The sequence below is a fragment of the Anopheles moucheti genome, chromosome 2, assembly GCF_943734755.1.
Source record: "Anopheles moucheti chromosome 2, idAnoMoucSN_F20_07, whole genome shotgun sequence".
Classification (NCBI taxonomy): domain Eukaryota; kingdom Metazoa; phylum Arthropoda; class Insecta; order Diptera; family Culicidae; genus Anopheles; species Anopheles moucheti.
In genome coordinates, this window is record NC_069140.1 from 84,513,471 (window position 1) to 84,532,419 (window position 18,949).

The window sequence follows — 18,949 nt, forward strand, 5'->3', positions numbered from 1 at the left end:
CAACTTCTGTTTGACTTGTTAACGACGGAATTCATCCGCCGTTCTATTGCAAACGTTCAACACTTCGCTAGCAACGCATTCACGGGTCGAGGTTCGTTATCATCACGTGAATTTGGTCCAGCAATGCATGGTCAAACTGGGCAGCAGATTTTCGGCACCCAGCACAACCGTTCCGGAATGGACCGGTTTTTGCTAAATTTGCGCACATGTGATAAGCAAACCGAGCAACATTCCATTTCGGTAATTTTGGTTAACCGATAACCCGGCGCGAAAAGGGCACCATGTGCCGTTGCTAACCGTAGCTAATCCGGATTCAACCAGATTTATGTACGCACGATTAAATTCTGGTGCTGTTCTATTCGTTTTTTTGTTGCTGTGGGCAATTTGAGTATTGTCCAATGGTAAACAAATATACCATCCCGCTCTCTTCCGGATGGTTCACGACAAGGCATGCTCAAAGGTTAGCTATAGCGCGTGCAAAGACGCAATGGAATAATAAAAACCGCACAATTGCACGCTCGATTTGCTTTATGAGTGAATTGAAGCTCATGATCATCGCTTTCAATTGGACTTGCATCGAGTTTCGTTGCCACACTGACGACGAAGAAGGATTGAATGGTGTTGCTAGTTGCTAAATATATTGCTACTAAACGTATGAATGCTCTTTTTAAATATCTTTCCATCCTCAAAACCCCAAACTGAACTAATAGCTTGATCTTTCTCCTTTCAGTTTAATAATCATCAATGTTCCCGGCCGACCAATAAACAACTCAATCAATGTACTTCGCCGTCATTCGATTGAATTCATTGCCGTACGCCCGGCAGTCTAGACACTCCTCCAAAGATGCGCGCGATACATGCCAAGGCTGCCACGAGAAAAACAACTCCAACGTGGATTGAAGCATGCAACGCAGTATCAAAGGAGGAACGGCAGCGGCAGCTTAAGGGTAAGCACTAAATTGCGCTACTAAACACTTGTTTATTCGACCCGTCGTATCATGACCCTGATGAAAAAAAACGGCGAAAACAAACAACAAATACTTGCATCAGCAGTAAAGCACGCGATCAACAACAGCGGGGCACGAACGTCAGGCGTCAAGTTGAAGCAATTGCTCCAGGGGCGTTACCCGGAGAAATTCTCGCACTTCTTCCGGTACGGAAGCGAGAAACTGATCGAGCTGCTCGGTTAGATGCTGCTGTACATTCGCGGCGTTACGTACACTGTGCGCTACCTTGCCGTAAATGTGATAGAACAGTTTGAAAAACTCATTGAAGCTTCCCTGTGTGGATAGGGTGTTGTTTGTGGTCGTCGATAGATTGCCGGTACGATTGTGCGATCGATTATTGGCCGCAGATTCGGCAAGATGTTGCTTTAAGTCCTCCCGGCACAGTTGCTCCGCACGGTCTAGCACATCCTTTGGAATGTTGACGGTACGTGCGAGTGACAATCCATAGCTTTTGACCGCCGTGCGTCCTTCGACGACGACGTACTTGTACCGCAGTCGCACCACACCGTCCACCTGGACGGTTTCCGTTTGCAAACAGAGCTGTGAAACATTGTGATGTACCTCCAGCGGTCGCAACAGATCCATACAGTGTGTCGTTATGAAAATGAATGGTTTTCGAATGGAGACCAGCGTCGGTACGGTTGTTTCCTGCCGACGTTCCTCAACATATCCAACGTGGTCAATGATGCACTCAAGCAGTGCCCACTTGGTACTGGTTGTATCGGGAAGATGAGTGTCTCCGTACAGCTCATCGATTATGATCAAACTGTTCGCAGTTAGACAATGCCGCACAAATTGCAGCTTGTTGTACATCTGGCAAGACTCTGTATCATATTGCTGAAGATTGTCAGCTTCGCCGAATATGGTTAGCAGACGGTCCACGATCCGTACCTGAGCATGTGCTGCCGGAATGTAGCACCCCAGCTGGGCCATAATCTGTAAAATGCAGATCGTTTTCATGTACACCGATTTTCCGCTCATGTTAGGGCCCGTAACGATAAACACATTGTACTCTGGTGTGGAGATCTAAAAAAGAGTAAAGCAGGAGTTAATTTCCAATTGTACCTCCACAATAACCTTCCAATTTACCACATTGTTTCGTACAATCTTTCGTTCACCATAGAAGCTTTCCAGTAGCGGATGTCTTCCGGAAACTATCTTTGTCTCTTCGCCAAAGCTTGGCTCACAGAACTCTTTCCCCTGGCTAACGGTTGCCAGTGACTGCACGACGTCCAGATCCGTTAAACATCCGACCAGATTATACACCGCGTCTATACTATCCCGGATGCTCTCGATCAATCCGCGGATAATCCCGTAGCTAATTTCGTCGATTTCTTTCCCAACTGAACTTAGTTTATCATTGAACGCCATCAACCGTCCGTTTGAGAGTGTATACCGACGGCCGTTCCGTGATAGTATCTGAAAGTTTCGGCTCAACTGTTCCGCCACATTATCCACCTCTTCGTTCGCCAGCACGTACATCAGATGGAACCCGTGCTGCTTGGAATGGTGTAGTTTTAATTGCATCCGGGTTGCAAGGCTTAGCTCTGCCACGTACTGACGGATCTCGTCTATAACTCCGGAGTATAAGGACCGGAGCAGGTCCAATATGGAATTGATTTTGGCACGGACAAGGAATAGCCTATTGTAGGTTGTGTTTCGTTCGACTGGGTTATCGTCCAACACTTCGCATATCTTCGTGAGCAGATCAGCGTACGCCGGTTCTTCGAGAGTTTGTTTCAAATCACCAAGATACTCAGCGTGTACATCTCGCAACAGATCACGCAGCTTTGGTACTACTTTCAGCACGTTCCGAAGGCTTGACGCTTGATTGAGCATATGAATTGTATTTTGATGAGTTGATTTCTGGAAAAAGAAAGAGTATTCTATTATAGACTTGTAATTTACTTCTCTCCTTTTGCCCAACAACTTACCATTCGATCAATGTCCACCGATAGCTTAAGCAATCCTCCAACATCCTTAACCTCAGTCAAAGTTCGGCGTATAGTCTGAAGAAGTACCGGTTGCGCTAGCAATTCCCGAATGCACTTCAAGCGCATCTCCAACCGCGTACGACTCGTCCATGGCTCAATAATATTTGCCCGCAGATGGCGCTTACCGATTGAGGTAATGCAACGGTTCATAAACCCAAAGAGTGATTTCTTCTCGTCCCCTTTCTGGAGCGGTCCTAGCAGTTCCAGCTGCCCAATGCATTCCACATCCATCGTCATCGTAGACATCTTGTCGATGTAACTCAGCTTAAGTGTTCTGGTAGCAATCTGCAGCAGTGCCGTCTCCATGCAGTGTCTTAGCAATGCGCCACAGGAAGCCATTCCGTAGTACTTGTTGTGGATCAATCCCCGAAGCTTTGCATAATCACGGCTGCACAGTTGCGACATGTAGCTCTCAGCGGTACTATCATTGAAGTACGATCTTCCCATACCAAACACTTTCGTTTGCGGTAAGAATTGGTGTATCAGCTTCGGAAGATACGACGTCCCGTTTGCTAGTGCATGCTCGGAAAAGTAGACCACGGCCGGATCGAGACTATGCAGCGTCGTAAGCGTAACGGAGTACCAAAAGTTATCACCGTACTGGGTGATCTTGAGATGCGGCGAAGTAACATCTATAGCTGCTAAACCGACCTCAAGAGCCGCATGTCCACGACCCTCGGCAATTACCACAATAACGTAAGCACCGTCTCTTCCAGCGTTGCTTCCGGAACGATCGGATTGGCCAGCAACATTAGGGATGCTGGATTCATGTTGATAACCGGACAAAGATCTGTTTCGACTGTAGGGCATCGATCGCTCATTTCGATTCACATCACGACCACGTACTACCGCCGGCAAACCAGCCACCGACGGAGGAACACTTTTACTACGGTACGGGATAAAATTCATCAGGCCCGAAGGATGCTGTCTACACGAGTACCACCTGCACACTAGATCACGGTTGAATGTGAACTAAGACAACAAGTGTGCGTAGACCTACCTACCTGCCTACTGCGATGCTGTCACCACGCAATACTAAAACCCCCAAAAACAACGGTACGTAATTTCAATGGCGTGTATTTCGAAATTGTATATTATTTCCCTCCTTCGCAACACAAACACACACCCGCGAAGCTTCCCGGTCCCGTTGGCTGAGAGGACGGGAGCAACAGTCGTTTGCGGTCGTCCCAGCACCAACGGAAACGTTACTATATGTTACCGGCCACGTCGGTCATTAGGTTCTGTTTCTCTTTTTTCTTCATTTTTACAAAAAAAAAACATTGGGTTCTTTTATCTCTGCACAATTTTACAATTAGCGTTACGTTGCTGCTATTAATTCACTTGCCGTGGTTTAGGATGTACTATTTCCCCCAAATGCATACACTCACACCATGCAAAATGGCGTCACGGTGGAGTGCTATCTGTTACTATTTGTGTTGTGTGTGTTACTAAATGCCGGTGAACGTTTATCGCTTTCTATTTCAATGTTACGCAAACGGGGTTTGTGTTAGTTTGCAACTAGTTTTGATGGCACAGTGCTATCTACTTTGCGGTTGTTATGTTCAAATTTTGCTCGTTTTGTTGTTGTATATTTCACTTTGGTTATTTTAGCTTGCGTTTCCATTCTATCGCGCCTACCCTGTCCTTTATTCGCTTTCCATTTTCATCCCACGCACTTTACACACACACACATTCGTACACCAATTCACTCCCATCCCAGTTCCATTACAATTTTTACATGTACAAGTAACGAGTCTGCGTCACATTTGCTGCTGCCTTATTGCGATTTGATTACACTGTCTTTCCTTTCCATAATGCAAAAGCTCTCAAACACTTCATTTACATTGTTTCCAGTACATTGTTTTCTTACATTGTTCATGATCATATTATTAATGCTACCATTCTTCCTTCATTCCCCGTTTCTTTTTCTTTTTTATTTGCAACAACTATAACGACTAGCACTGTATAATATTTGCACAAGCTTTTTGTTTTTTTGTTTTGTTTTGTTTTTATCTTAATTCCCTTTTCTTTGTTCAATGGTTAAGCGGTATTTTATTACAAATTTTGCGTTTTAGCCTGTTTTGTTTTCTTGTTTTTGCCCTTAGTAGTGTGTTTCGCGTTAGTGTGAAATTTTGGAAAGTAGCCCTTCGCTTTACTTATGTTCTTTTCAATTCTTTTTACAACTTTTTGTCTCCTTACCGCACGTCTTCGTCAAAGTGCCAGTTACGGCCAGTTACTGTAGTGTGTGAGTGTTTAATAGACTGCAAAAATCACGGTCCTTACGCACACCAACCTTTGCCCAAAATGCGTCCCTGCTCAACTGCTAAGCTCTCCGTTTAGTAGGAAATTGAGAAAAGTATCGTTTAGTTTACACAAGCATCATACGTACCTGGTTTAAAAGCTTTCGTTTTGTTATTTTGGGTATTTGTGTTTCGTTTCCTGTTCGTACTGTTTTGCCATGTTTGCTAATTCAATTGGTATAGATGATTTTGATTCATTGTGTTTGTTTTGTATGCGTGGCGCCATCTTTCTTCTTCTTTTTTCAAACACGCATTGTACTTATGGTAGTGGTTGTTGAACGAAAGCGACCAAACAAAAGGAAACTCCTTGCCTTTGGTGAGTAGATGTGCAGGTGTGTTCCGGGTTTCGCTCGGTATATGTTTTGATTTCCTTACCTAATGCCCTTCGGATACTCGGTGAATATCATCGGATGTCAGTGTAGAACCCTACGAATGTCTAACTTTGAGTATGTCGATCGTTTGTGAATAAGATTGAGTGTGTGTTGTGTTCTTCCTGCTGTTTAGATATTCAATAGCCTGTTTATCTAATTATGGACTAGTGAAACAATTGCAACAAACGTCACATCTTGAGCTACCGGACGATGACGTCCTTCCCTATTCGTTGCGACTCACCTCCTCATAAGATCAGACATATGTATGAGTATGATCCGTTCCGGTTAGTACGCAGCCTCTGGCGCAGTGTTAGTAGTCGAAAGCTGAAGCCGCATGTTCCTGAAGACACTAACTACCCGCTATAAACGCACGTGAAAGAACTCCCCGTTCTTGTGAACTAGTGATACATTACAGCAAATCGAAACGGTGATAGTAATGAAATTGCAGTATCTTTACTGTGAAAAATTAACCGATCAACGTATTAATTTTAGCTTAAGCTAGAGAAACACTGTTCATGAGTTTTGATTATTCTATAAAAATCAAAATTATGTTTAACTAGGAAAAATAATGCTTGTCTTGCTCAAACTCCTGCATAGTCTATTACACTACCTCCTCACGTGGTAGACATTGTGTACTACCAAAGTGCCAACTAATGGGGGTTCCTCCACTTCTCCTCAACGTTTAGGCAATATAACTAATAAGCGTTCGTGGTTCGTCGATTATTTGCATATTAATTTGGGTGTTGCGATCATTTTGCAGTACACCACCTTGATTTTCCCCTTCCTTTTTACATTGCGCATCACTGTGTAGGAGTGCGGTACTTCCTGTTTTGATTTTTATGTCGTCAGATACTACGGTTCACAGTATCATAGCCTCCGTTCTTTGCCGTTATACGTGTATGCTGTTGTTGCAGTGTGCTGTGAGAGTACCCCTTCAGTACAACGTCCCTTATATAAAAACCGTTTGTAGCAAGCGAAAACGACTATAAAACAATCATTACACTAGCCTCATCAAATGAAGGAAAATAGCAAAAGCAAAGCTTTCAAACATGGATGCCCCGCGCTTAGCACACTCGCATTGCCGAACGAGTGCGTCTATCCCTAGCCCTTACTCTGTTACGAATTGCACTATAACTGTGATTTGTTTTCTTAAACGACTGACCTTATCGTATGTACTCCCTCGACGGACACCATCACCACTACGGAAATCGGCTGAGAAATGGCAGCAATTAGACTAAATTTTGCACACGTGCTATCCATCATGTTATGTTTGGGTAAGGGTTTTAGCTTTTTTTGGTTGCGTTTAGTTCGTACCTCGAGAGTGTATCTTCACCGCGCGGTTGAGAAAGGATTAGACAAACAAAGTTATTTCCACCGTACTGCGTCCACCCCACGTTTCTCGCTAGTCTATTAGTAGTTTCATATTTAGGAGCATTTAAACGACTTCATTATCATCTCCGTTAGCTACTGTGTCACCATTGAATACCATTGTTTTGTTGTGTTTTGTAAAGCAGTAGGTAGTCGTGTTTGTGTGAGTAGTATAGCATAGTACTAGGAGCTTATTTTTGTTTTCTTTAATCTGTTTTAGCTGCTTACCTACCACACCCTGGTAGCTTGTTTTGTTTCTTGACTAGCTTAGATAAAGTATATGGTTCCATGTTGTATTTTCTTTTTCTTCGGCACATGCAATGTAATGTAGAGACATGCTGCATACTGTCCGAAACTCTGCCAAACACTATCCATTCTTCCCAGAGTATCCGTTTTTTTTTCTGCTTTCTGTAACTCCCGACCATTTTCTTTTACCAACACTTCTCACATGCTTCTAGGTGCATCTTTCATTTCCATCTTCAGTGTCACAAAGATAAGTAATGTTGAGGTCTAAAATCGTTAAATCGTTTATCCTTGGACATTCAAGATCAAGTTGGCTGTATTGTATACTCCCTCCGTACGTATTATTTCTGTTAGGCGTTGTGTTCGTATGGCGACACCTAGTGTTGGATCGTGAGCGATGGAGCTGCCTCAATCTGTCAGCTCAAAGCTCAAACGAGCGGTTCGCTCAGCTCAATGTGCCACTTGACCCAACACTGGTTGTCCCAAAACGGATTCCAATCCCACTGTGTGTAGGTGAGTGTGTGCGTGCGTTATGTAATATCGTACTATACGTTCCAAAAACGCAAAACTCTGTATGATGTGCCCTTAAACTTCCCACTAGAATCGCTCCTCATGAAGATTTGAATAAGCCTTAAGTATAGCACAGTTTCCCATTGCCTGGTATTGAGTACTTCTTGGGGGACGTATTCTATTCGTTTCTATTTAAGCTTAAATGAGTTTCTAAAATGAGTTTTTCCTGGGCTTGTGTCTTATCGTCACGGGGGAAAGTAGCTCTTATCGTGATGCTAACGTTTACTCGATGCGATTGATACGAAATTGACCATAATACGTAGTTGGGTTGCCAAACATGTGGGCAAAGTCCGTTCGATAGTTTCAAAGCTCCCCTACTGACTCCAGCTTGACGGTTCCGGTCCAACGTGCGCGCTCCACACGGCTAGTATTCAATAGTAGCGATAAGTAGTAGAAATAGCACTAGTAGTTGTAGTATATGGATTGTTCGTCTGCTGGAACGGTATCGGTTTACGCCCGGTGGCGTGGCTGACCGCGCAGTCACACTGACACACCAACCGCAGTGGCGGAGAGGGCGCATACACCGGGTCACACATGGTGGTGGCTCTGCCCGATTAGCTAAAGATGGAAAGGAAGGATGCTAGGAAGAAGGCCGCTGAGAAGGCCGTACATGGGAGTGTGAAGTTTTATAGTCAGATCTCCATTTGGTTTGCAATTAACTCCATCAGCTCGCCGGTATCGTCAATATCTTCGGCAGTTGCGATCGCGTTCGCATGGTCTGCGTCACCGGTGACGTCCGGACGAGCGGCGATGAGCGGTTCGGCGTTGCGTGTAGGATTCGGTCCGGCTACCTCCACCATCTCGGGAGGGCCACTGTTCGCTGAATCCTATCAGAGAAATAATTCTCATACCAGCGCACTACCGGACATGGCCGCCGGCCGTTCCGTGCTGCGTTCCCGTTCACGTTCCGTGGATTCCGAGCTAAAAAAAACACACACACGAGAGGGAAAGAGATTAGAGACAGTGGAGATTCAGCACGAGGTGACGTGCTAAGTGAGCTAAGTACACTAAAATGTTTAGACTTTGATTAGTTCGAAAACAAAACCGCTCCCAAATGTATCTCCTTCTCCGTTCGGTACAGTACAGCAATACCACGTGTAACAAAGCAACGGAAAAAATATTTGTCTACCAAACAGAACAATAGGCACACAAATGAACACGCACACGCGCACACACGAGCTACTTACCTCGAGCGTACGGTTTTGATTTCGATTTCATCCGATGATACTGAGTTTTTGTTGGACGAGGTGGCCGACGATCGGCGCGTCTTCCCAATGCTGGTCGTATCGTAGAACGTTTCCTGCTCGATGTCAGACTCCTTCTAAAGTCCAATGCGCGTGACAGTGCCAGTGTTGGTAGACATACACACACACACACACGTGTGGAAGCAGCCGCGTGCGAAGCGGGAAGTGCCGGAACATCCCGGGTCGGTCACAGATCACAAGTGGGGTGGTTTGTTTGTATGGTGTGGTATGGAAGGGCGTGGTAATATGGTCCAGCCAATTAAATCCGTACAGTACAGTGTGGAGAATGAAACAGGAGGTCCCAGAAAAAAAAGGTTAACAAACAAACAAAACCAATGGATAAAAAGCATGCATTAGAAGCAGCGAACGCGCACTGAGCAGCAAGAAAGGACATTAGAGAGAGCGAGAGAGAACGAGAATGGCGGCAAAGTGGAAGAACAAATGGGCACTGAGCGGAAAATGGAAGCTGGCACCGGTAGGTCAAGGATACAAACTAACGCACACAAACGCACCCACCCAGTCGAGGCGAGTGCCCGAGTGAGACTGGCTTTCCGAACGGCCAGGAACCCCAATACCAATACCAGCGCATTATGCTCTACTTACGTGTTTGTTGTAGTTGATGCGATCGCTTGAATCGGACCCACAGGATATACTTTCGGCCACGCTGTTGGCCACCTTGTTGTTGTGCTGGTTCGTCGGGCTACTCAGCGCAGGGTAACGCTTCGAGCAGACCTGCGCCTGTATGTGCTCACAGATACGTCGGAACCGGCGTATATTGCCGGAGATCAGCGTAAACGTAATGGCGAACAGCATGTCACCGACGTCACCCTGCTTGCAGATCGTATTGATGTCGACCTGTATCCGGACGTGCCGCTGGAACATCGTCGGTCCGGTACCACCGCGCTTGTACTCCACACGGAAAGACATTGGCGAAAGGACGCTATGCGATAGCTCAGTCATCTGCAAAATCCGGATGGGTTATGGTGCTTGTTATGGCAAACGGTGCTTGTCCTCCACCAAATAAACCCCTTTTTAACCTACCGATAGAAAGGCATGGATCAGGTGAGCTTTAACCGTCGCTAGCGGTTTGCCCTTCACTAATACTGTGAACGTTTCGTCCTTTTCGGTCGTCATCAGGTTCCCGAACCAAGACTTTTTCGTCAGCTCCGGCGATGACTCCGGAGTAAGATGCACTTCTTCTGTGGATACTGATAAATGGACGAAATGGGAATGTTAATGCATTGTACTACACATCTAGTGAGAGGAAAGTAGATCAGTATATCCAGTTATGTCTACTACTCTTTAAAGCCAAGACTTCTAAAAGTGGAAGCTTTAAACATTTTTAGTATAACTTCAGTTCTTCAAAGATTGGAAGTTGCGTTGGGATCAAAAGTCACCATCGACAACAATATTGATGTTGAGACGCTCGTTAGGATTCTTGGGCTGTAGTCTGAGGAAACTTCCCTACTCAAAATACTTGTTGCAACGAACGAAGCTGGCACTAAATAGAACTTGTACAGTTCCAGTACTCACATACGCCTCTGAGACATGAACTTTGTCTAAAACTGATAAAGATCTCCGAGCCGCGTTCGAGAGGAGGAAGATGCTCAGAAGGATTTTCGGTCCCGTATGTGTGGTAGAACAATGGAGAGAACGCTATAATGAAGAGCGCTACTAGCTGTACGATAAACCTACTATCTTATGTCATGAGAATGACACCGGATGACCCACTCCGTAAGTTCCTATAAGGTCATCTTCAAGGACCGCGGAGGTGTGGACCCCCCAATTTGAGATGAAGTGATGGCGTTGAAGTGTCCACCCGGAAGGTCGGAATAATGGAGACGATACTGCTCGACCATGAGGGATTTAGAGGACTCGTGTATCAGAACAAGAGCACAGAGCTGTTGTTGCGCCTAATAAGTAAGTACGAAGTGTTGATTGAATCTGATTCAGTTTAATGACTCTGGATGTATCTTTAAACTGGATGTCTGAATATCTATACCACAGATCCATAAATCATTCAAGATTCCTCAAAAATTAATCTCACTGACGGATCATACACCACGCGAACTAAGCGGGCGCGAGGTACCTCGAGTACCAATAATACACAGTACATCGTTACTTATCTCCACAACATGTATTGTTTATAAAATAATAATGATAATAGTAAAAGTAATTGTAGTTAATTGCTACTTACTTTGCATTTTTCTACGATGAAACTTTGGACTTCCTAGGAAACTATTCTTAATGTTCGTCAGTCGAGTCTTCCACAGCTGGCTGCCGGTAGTAACGGCCTGCAGCTGTTGCGGACTGCCCAGTATCGGCGAGCCCGGGATGGCATTGATTGATGATGTCACTGAAAGGTGGCAAAAAATCGAAGAGGGGAGACCATGTTAGCATATGTCCTGCTGTGATTCCTCCCTGTTACCTGTTGAGAGGTACTCACTGTTGTTGGAGTCAGTTTCCGAAAACAGCCCAACCGTTACGGCCGGACCGGAGTTGGCCCGATGGTGAACCGGCGAGGAGGAATCGATGACCTGCGACTTGGTGCTGCTTCTTGGCGAGTAGTTGGAGTGTCGGTTCGAGGCCGCATTCGGCGATGATGGTGGATGGAGTTGATCTGCCAAAAAAAAAGAGCATTGCGGAATGTTAATCGTTGGCTTGACAGCAAGGGCCCTTCGCATCTGGATCCGGTTTTCCATACTCAGTGGTTGCGAGGAGTTGACAACGACACCGCGCGTTGGACTTTGATATGAGCTACGTGACAGTGGAACCGACGACGGTGACCGACGGCTACCACTGCTGGTGCTGCCACTGTGGCTACGATGGCCATTGTTGAACGTCTGCCGCCGTGAGGTTAACGGCGAGCCCTCGCTGATCTGTCCGTACGAAAGGCTGCTGCTACCATTGATTCTGCACGTATCGAGCCGTTTCCGGGGCGGGTCGGCGATCTCAATGATGTCGTTGCGCGGTCTCAGCACGTCCTCCTCGTCCTCGATTGCCGGTCGCCGTCGCTTCCGATCCAGCAGCAGGAAGTAAATCACCTTCTCCGTATTGTGGCTGCGAGCGTGAGATAGTGAGATGGTTTGCAAAACAAACACAATAAAAATACACGTCGCTATTGATTAATTTCCCTGTCCCGTTGCTTTTTTTTTGCATACATTTGGGCGTTAGCGTAAGGTTCTTCGACATTCGGACGAAACTTCCCCTTGGCGAACAGCCAGGAAATCGAATCAACTACCGTGCTTGACCTCATTTACTTACTGTGGGCTAAGCAGTTCCTGTATCAATTTGTCCTTCTCCTTGAAGCAACCGAGCGAACAGATGGCATTCAGCACGTCCGTGTCGACGGAGGACGCGTTCGGGATGACGTGCGTCTGGACGACCTCCATCATGGGCAGTTCCAGCTCCAGCTCACCCTTCCCACCGGCCGTCACCCACGGATGTTTGTTGATTTCTGCCAACTAGTGAGTGTAATAACAGGGCACCATTATTGCCAAATCGAACCTCGCGTAAAGCCCTGGACCACACGGTCCTACTTACGGTAAGCCGCTTTTCCGGGTTCACCTCTATCATGCCCTTCAGCAAACTTTGGCAGTCCGGCGGCACAAAGTGTGGTATGTGAAACACGCCTCGTTTCACCTTTTCCAGCAGCTGCCGCAGGTTGTCGTCGTCGAACGGTAGTGCACCGACCAGCAGCGCGTACAGTATTACCCCGCAGGACCACACATCCGCCCGTCGGCCATCATACTTTTCGCCCTGCGATGATCCGATCGAGGTTAGAAGAGGTGCGCCCCCGGTTTTTGCCCGGCCGGCAGTAGATGCAAGTAGTACTTACCCGAATCACCTCCGGACAGGCGTAGTGTGGCGATCCGCAGGATGTTTCCAGCATGGAGCCAGCTGGCTGCAGTGACGCCATTCCAAAATCTGCTATCTTAATGTTATTCTTGTCGTCCAGCAACAGATTTTCCGGCTTCAAATCCCGGTGGCTATTCCGGAAAGGTGAAAATATGGCGTAAGCAACAAATGAAACGTATCGAGCACCTCTTTCAATACGATCGTGAGAAGAAATTTAATTACGAGCTGCAATATTTAAATCCCTTCTCGCAAAAAAAACCCCCGGGCCTGCATCCAGCTGATGCTGCCAATAACGTCCACACAGATGCCGCTGGAGCAGGGAGAAAATAGAATTTTTCATGCACCTCAACACGCCAGCCCTCATCGACTATCGACGGAGCCCAGCTCGGTGTGAAAGCCTAATGCTTCACACCTTACGAATGGACACACACCACGCATCGTCTGTGTTGAATCGAGTTTTTTGGACCACAATCAAAACATTTACAATTTTCCATCTCGTCCCCTAGCGGGCGGCACAAAGTGCCATAAAGTGTAATTTAATTTAATCACAGCCCAGAAGCGTACGTTGCAGCGTTGCGGACCACGGTAGTACTACAACGGCAGACGCCGCCAGACAATGTTTTCTCGGGTTGCGTTGCCTTTTTGCGAAAGCTGGCAGGAGTTTTGCGTCTTCTTTTTTTTTTTTGGTGCGTCCCCGGAGTTTGCGAGATATAGCCGACGGTCACGGTACCGACAATGGCTCGGAGCGTGCGTCTGTTTGTCGTTTTGCCAAGATTCTTGGCTAGCAACGCTTGGGCGCCTGGGAACCGTCACTCTTTGTTTCACATGCTACTGGAAATTTCCGATACTTTGATTGGGTTGTTGTTTTTTTTTTTTTTTTTGGGGTTCGCTCTTAGACTGAAGCTTTTCTAGCACCATGCCAGGCACTTGCGTACCGGTTTCTTTAAACTTTTCTTTGTGACATGTTTCAGCGAGCGCTCGAAAACCTGCGTTCGTCAACCTACGCGAGCATACTCCACTTTGGCGCTAGCCCACGTGCATTCAGTTTATTGTGTTGTGAACAAAGAAAAAATCACTCCCTTCTATATTATCGCTCAACTGTAGCATAACACAGCATCTTGTGATTAGCACTGCCGAGGTACGTCAATGTGATACATTTCTCTTGCTTGTGCAAGCGCGCCACGGCAGTGTATGCAGGCACGCAAATGTATATACACGGCAAGTAAAACTTGGCACACGACACGACTGGAGATTGAATTAAAAACATATACCGCGAAACGTAAGCCATCCGTGCTTCGGGCAGCTCGATGCGACAACACACAATGTCACCGGCTACAACCGATCCGACTGACGCCAACCCAGCAGGAGGAAACGGATAGCGGTCCGTGTACTTGGCGATGTGTGTCCTTCTTCAACGCGCAGAGTCGCACCCGGGCAAGAAGGAATCGGAAGGATTCGATTCGCATTGAAATTATAATTTCCCATCGACCAAATGCTGGGACGGGGACGGTATGAAGCTAATCCTCTTACAAAACCCTTTTTTTTTTGCTTTTGCGGGTTTTGCGTGGTGAGAACATTTAGAATAGCGCTTGTGAGGATAAAACGTTGTTTCGTTTGAGTCCACCCTGTACGGATGGAGTGGTTAGTAAGCGGATTAAAACAATGTATCGGCAGTGGTGTATGGAGAGAGGTCTCGTAGCAGTATTGGTAAAGGCGTTACGCAGCTTTCTTTGATCCCACAAAAGCGATCGTCGTTTCCGGGTTCAAATCTAGAAACAACCCGGAGCGAGAGAGCCTAGCGAGAATATATTGAAGGGGAAAGAGCGAGGAAAACTTTATGAAGGAAGATTTTCGCAAATATTTCCCAAAAAGAGAAAAGCTGTTTTTTGTTGTATTCGATTAATATTAAATGCAAGCTTTTAGTACACTTTCCAAAGTTCAAAGTTCAATTTTCACATCAAAGACGTTTTCCAGCCCCAGTACCCTTTTCTTTTTTTTTGCTTTGGCCAACATTCTCACTCCCCCCCTCAAAAAAGGGCAAAACCTTTAGCTTGGAATTTTCTTCGTAATTGTATTAAAAACGTACGCACACTGAATAACAGGCAAACAAAAAAAGCGCACCCACACAACCGCTTTTACAGCATTTTAACTCGCCGAACAACAACAACCATCGCCCGCCCCCCCGTGTTCCGTCTGCGCGCGGTGCCCCAAAAATTCACCCGAAGATGTTACGGACAACACGTAATTGGCCAAATTTCTGCGTTGTCGTCGTCCTCCCTCCCACCCAACAACAACAACAAAAAACTCTAATCGCGCACCGAGATGACCTCCCCACGCGTGTGGCTACATCGTCGAACGTCACTGCATCATCGTCCGGCGGAGTTTTGGGGACGAAATTCACCCGTGTGCCGGACCGAAAACGAAGGACAACGATAAAGATACGCTCAACAAGTGCCTATTTTTTATGGGAAAATCTCAATTGGACTCCTTTTTCGGAATGGTGTTTTTTTCGTTATTCATCGCCTTCCCACACGGTGTTGATGCTTTCGCTTTTACGATCGATAAACGATCGCACAAAACGCGCAACGTTGCGCGTTAAATCCTGCGGTTTGCTCGTGAGCCGCTTGTCGTGGCGTTCATTTGTTTGCTTGCTTTTTGGTTGTTGTTGTTGTACCTTTCACCCACCCTATTAGCCACGGCACGTTGACCAGCACGTTAGGCGTTGGGGAGGCACAACAAGGAGGCCTGCGACAAGTGCGAATCATAAATCAATTATTCAACTCAGCGGCACACGCGGGGACGAGTGCGCTCGTAACACTCGTCTACCCAAACCCCCGGCATCGGCGGAACCGACCGGCTGCCTATACTTCCGGACACGACATATGATCTCACTGTTTATGCAAAGCACTGCACAGGCTTTTCCCTTGTGCCTGGCAAAACATTTTGTGGCACGGTCCAGGTAATTCGGCACTTTTTCTTTACACTACGGGTTTATTGTGTGGTGTTGGGTGAATCTGATTCAGATTCATGATTCATGATTCTGAATGCATCTAAATCTCTACTTCAAAGATTTATGAATGCTTAAAGATACATCTGACATCACAGCAAATTGCCCGGACCTTAAGAGGTTTGAGTCATGAATCTTTTGGGAGTCGATTCCTAATATGATTCCTTTATGACTGATATATAAGACTCCTATATGACTCCCTACTCATTTAAAATTCATATGAATATGACTCACCACTCAAAATTTTCGTAAATGATTCATCGATTCATTCTCGTAATTGATTCATTCATTCATTCTCTTAATTGATTCAAAAGATTCATTAAGCACAACACTAGTTTTGAGACACCCATGTTGAGTGTGGTGCGAGGTGTTGTTTATGCACTTTTGCCAGCATCGGAAATGGAGTAACAACTAATGGTGTACCTCCGAAAATAAAGCACACAAGTGCCATTACTATTTCCTTCTGCCGGGAACTGCAACAGAAACGCTTTTGTTCTGACATATGCGGACTACCCAAAACCCCCTTTTGGGAGTATTGTGCTGTGCGCATTACATAATGTCAGGCGCTTTCGATGTTAACTACGTGCTGTAGGGCACGCAAGCGGCAAAGGGTTTTGTATTTTGTTTCTTTTTTTTCTTTTTTGGGGAGGAATATTGGCACAATCTGTTGTGTGCCATTTGAAGGGCGCTACGGAAAATCCATTGTGCTACATCGTAGCACTAGCACCAAAGGTGTCACCAGCTGTCCCCGAATGGATGGAAGGGTGAAGAAAAAAAAACCGCAAATGGTCAACACACATTGTGCACCTGGTCTGTGTCGTAAGCAGTGTTGTAAGGATTCACTTCTACTGCAACGGGCTATTTCCTCGCGGTGAATCCAGTAAACACAGAACAACGTAACGCATCGTCCGTTTTCCGTCATCGGTTTCAGTTGTAGCACCGCAATATGTTTCACCAAACGCTTCCCGGGGAAGACAAAGAACGCGCAACAACAACAACGACACCCAAAGTACACCGTGGCTTCCACCTTAATGAGATACTTACCATATCGAGTGCGAATGGCAAAAGTCCAGGGCGGAGATGATCTGGCGGAAAAACTTTCTCGCCTCCTTTGGCGTTAGCCGGCCCTTCTTTACGAGATAGTCAAACAGCTCACCACCGGACACGTGCTCCAGTACGAGATATCTGCGCGGTTATAAATCGGAAGGTACGTTGCGAAGGCATTTAACCGGAAAAGAAGAAAGATGCTAATTAAGGGGGAGGCGCGAAACAAAAAAGGAACAAAATGGGAGCTATGGCATCTCTTTGCCATACTTACAGGTATTTTCTGTTCTCGTACACATCCGTTAGCCCGAGGACGTGAGGATGGTCGATTAGCTTCATGATGGCAATTTCTCGCTCAACCTACAACCCCCCGAAGATGCCCGGGTTTTAGAGATAAAAAAAAAGGAAAACCGAAAAGGACACCAAAAACCCCAAGCGAGAGAGGGTTTCGCGATATCGGATCGGACAAATTCCAAATGATCCAAGTAGGTAAAGGTATGCAACCCGCATAGCACAGTAACAACATGACATCAAATAGGCATCACCCGATCGCAGCAGGCAATGGAGGCAAGTTGCAGTAGTAGTAGTAATAGTTGAAAGAAGAGAAAAGAAATAGGATAAGAAAATTAATTAAAGTTTCAACTCGCTGCACTGTTCGCTGTTTATCCGTTCGTCCAGGGCCGGGTGTTTCATGGTCCGACAGGAAGCCCTGCAGTTACTTGTGACTAGGGACGCTCATCGCACGCAAAAAAAAAGAAAACCGGCGATGAGTAAACAGTAACACTCTTTTCTTCACTTCTCATATGTTTTCTGCACGGGCTAATCCATCAACGCGGTTTGGCTGTTTGTTGACCATCGGTCCCCAAGATTTGCCGAGCTGCGGCATCCCCTTGTCAGGATAGCCACGAAACATCCGGCCACAGACAACAAAGAGCGAACGCACGGTGCGGTATGGGGTATGTGTTTCCATTACCTTCATCAGCACCGACTCGCTGAGCTTCTCCCGGTTAATAATCTTGATCGCCACCTTCTTGCCGAGTACGCAGTGTACACCGAGCTTCACCAGACCGGTTTGGCCCTTGCCGAGCGTTCGCTCGAGCCGGTACGGGCCCACGTACTGGTGGCCCTCGGTTGTACCACCCGTGCTGGGCGTTGCATTCTCTTTCTGCACTTCGCGACTCATCGTTGGGTTTTCTTTTTACACCCCCTTCCCTTACTAGCAGGTACTACGAAGGGGGGGCCTGACGGACGTGGTGGGACGTCTTGCTCTGGTAATCCTTCCGGTCGACGACACTCGGATGTCCACTGGCAGAGAGATGGGGAGGTTATCCTGGGTCGTGGGAAGATCCCTGGCATGCACAGCACCAACTCTCAGCAGTGTTGGACGCACATCACAAACGCCCGTACGTGGTGTGGTGGTGCGTCACGTATGCATGGCGCACTTCTTCGACACTGAGGGTGTTATATCTTACGACAAACTTGCGGAACTCGCGGAACTCTGGACCCGTTATGTCCACACACGAATTACAGCAAACTCGGCTGATGTTTAGCTTGACTACTTTTGTGACATCCAGTGGACACCGTGCACAGTTGTCCTTTCAGACTTCTTGGGCCCTTCCCTTTCCGTTCTCGGCCCACACACACACACACTCACTTCTAACACTACGGATGTCGTTGTAGTAGCTATTGATTCCTGCCTGCCAAACGAGAACTACTCCACTATTGCTACTGCAGCTGGGCCGCTTTCGCACACTCGCAACACATCCTTTTGCTGCCCCGAAGGCATTCGCTGCTTGTTGGACGATTCCCTGCCCAATCGCGATTCCAGCGACAATGGTCGGCTAGAGGCCTCCAAGTTTGGAAAAACCGACCGAGATTCATGCACACACACGCAACGGCACACGTGAAACGAGCAATTTCCCTTTTCTTTCCGCCCATACACG

At 46.6% G+C, this 18,949-nt stretch overlaps 2 protein-coding genes across 2 annotated transcripts; both read right to left on the minus strand.

Moving 5' to 3' along the window:
* Positions 1–508: 508 nt before the first annotated feature.
* LOC128310128 (mutS protein homolog 4-like) lies at positions 509–3,956 on the minus strand. The gene is made up of 3 exons (XM_053046681.1): positions 2,942–3,956; positions 2,097–2,873; positions 509–2,033 (listed from the first exon to the last, which is right to left on the minus strand). Exons 1-3 carry the CDS (start codon positions 3,908–3,910, stop codon positions 1,089–1,091), a joined length of 2,691 nt encoding a protein of 896 aa, XP_052902641.1. The 5' UTR covers positions 3,911–3,956; the 3' UTR covers positions 509–1,088.
* A 115-nt stretch (positions 3,957–4,071) lies between these two features.
* On the minus strand, positions 4,072–18,189 carry LOC128310155 (serine/threonine-protein kinase BRSK2). Its single transcript, XM_053046721.1, has 13 exons — positions 17,980–18,189; positions 17,281–17,366; positions 17,007–17,147; positions 12,936–13,086; positions 12,641–12,856; positions 12,362–12,561; positions 11,802–12,157; positions 11,544–11,717; positions 11,295–11,453; positions 10,139–10,305; positions 9,701–10,057; positions 9,041–9,174; positions 4,072–8,774 (listed from the first exon to the last, which is right to left on the minus strand). Exons 1-13 carry the CDS (start codon positions 18,187–18,189, stop codon positions 8,699–8,701), a joined length of 2,427 nt encoding a protein of 808 aa, XP_052902681.1. The 3' UTR covers positions 4,072–8,698.
* Positions 18,190–18,949: the final 760 nt, after the last annotated feature.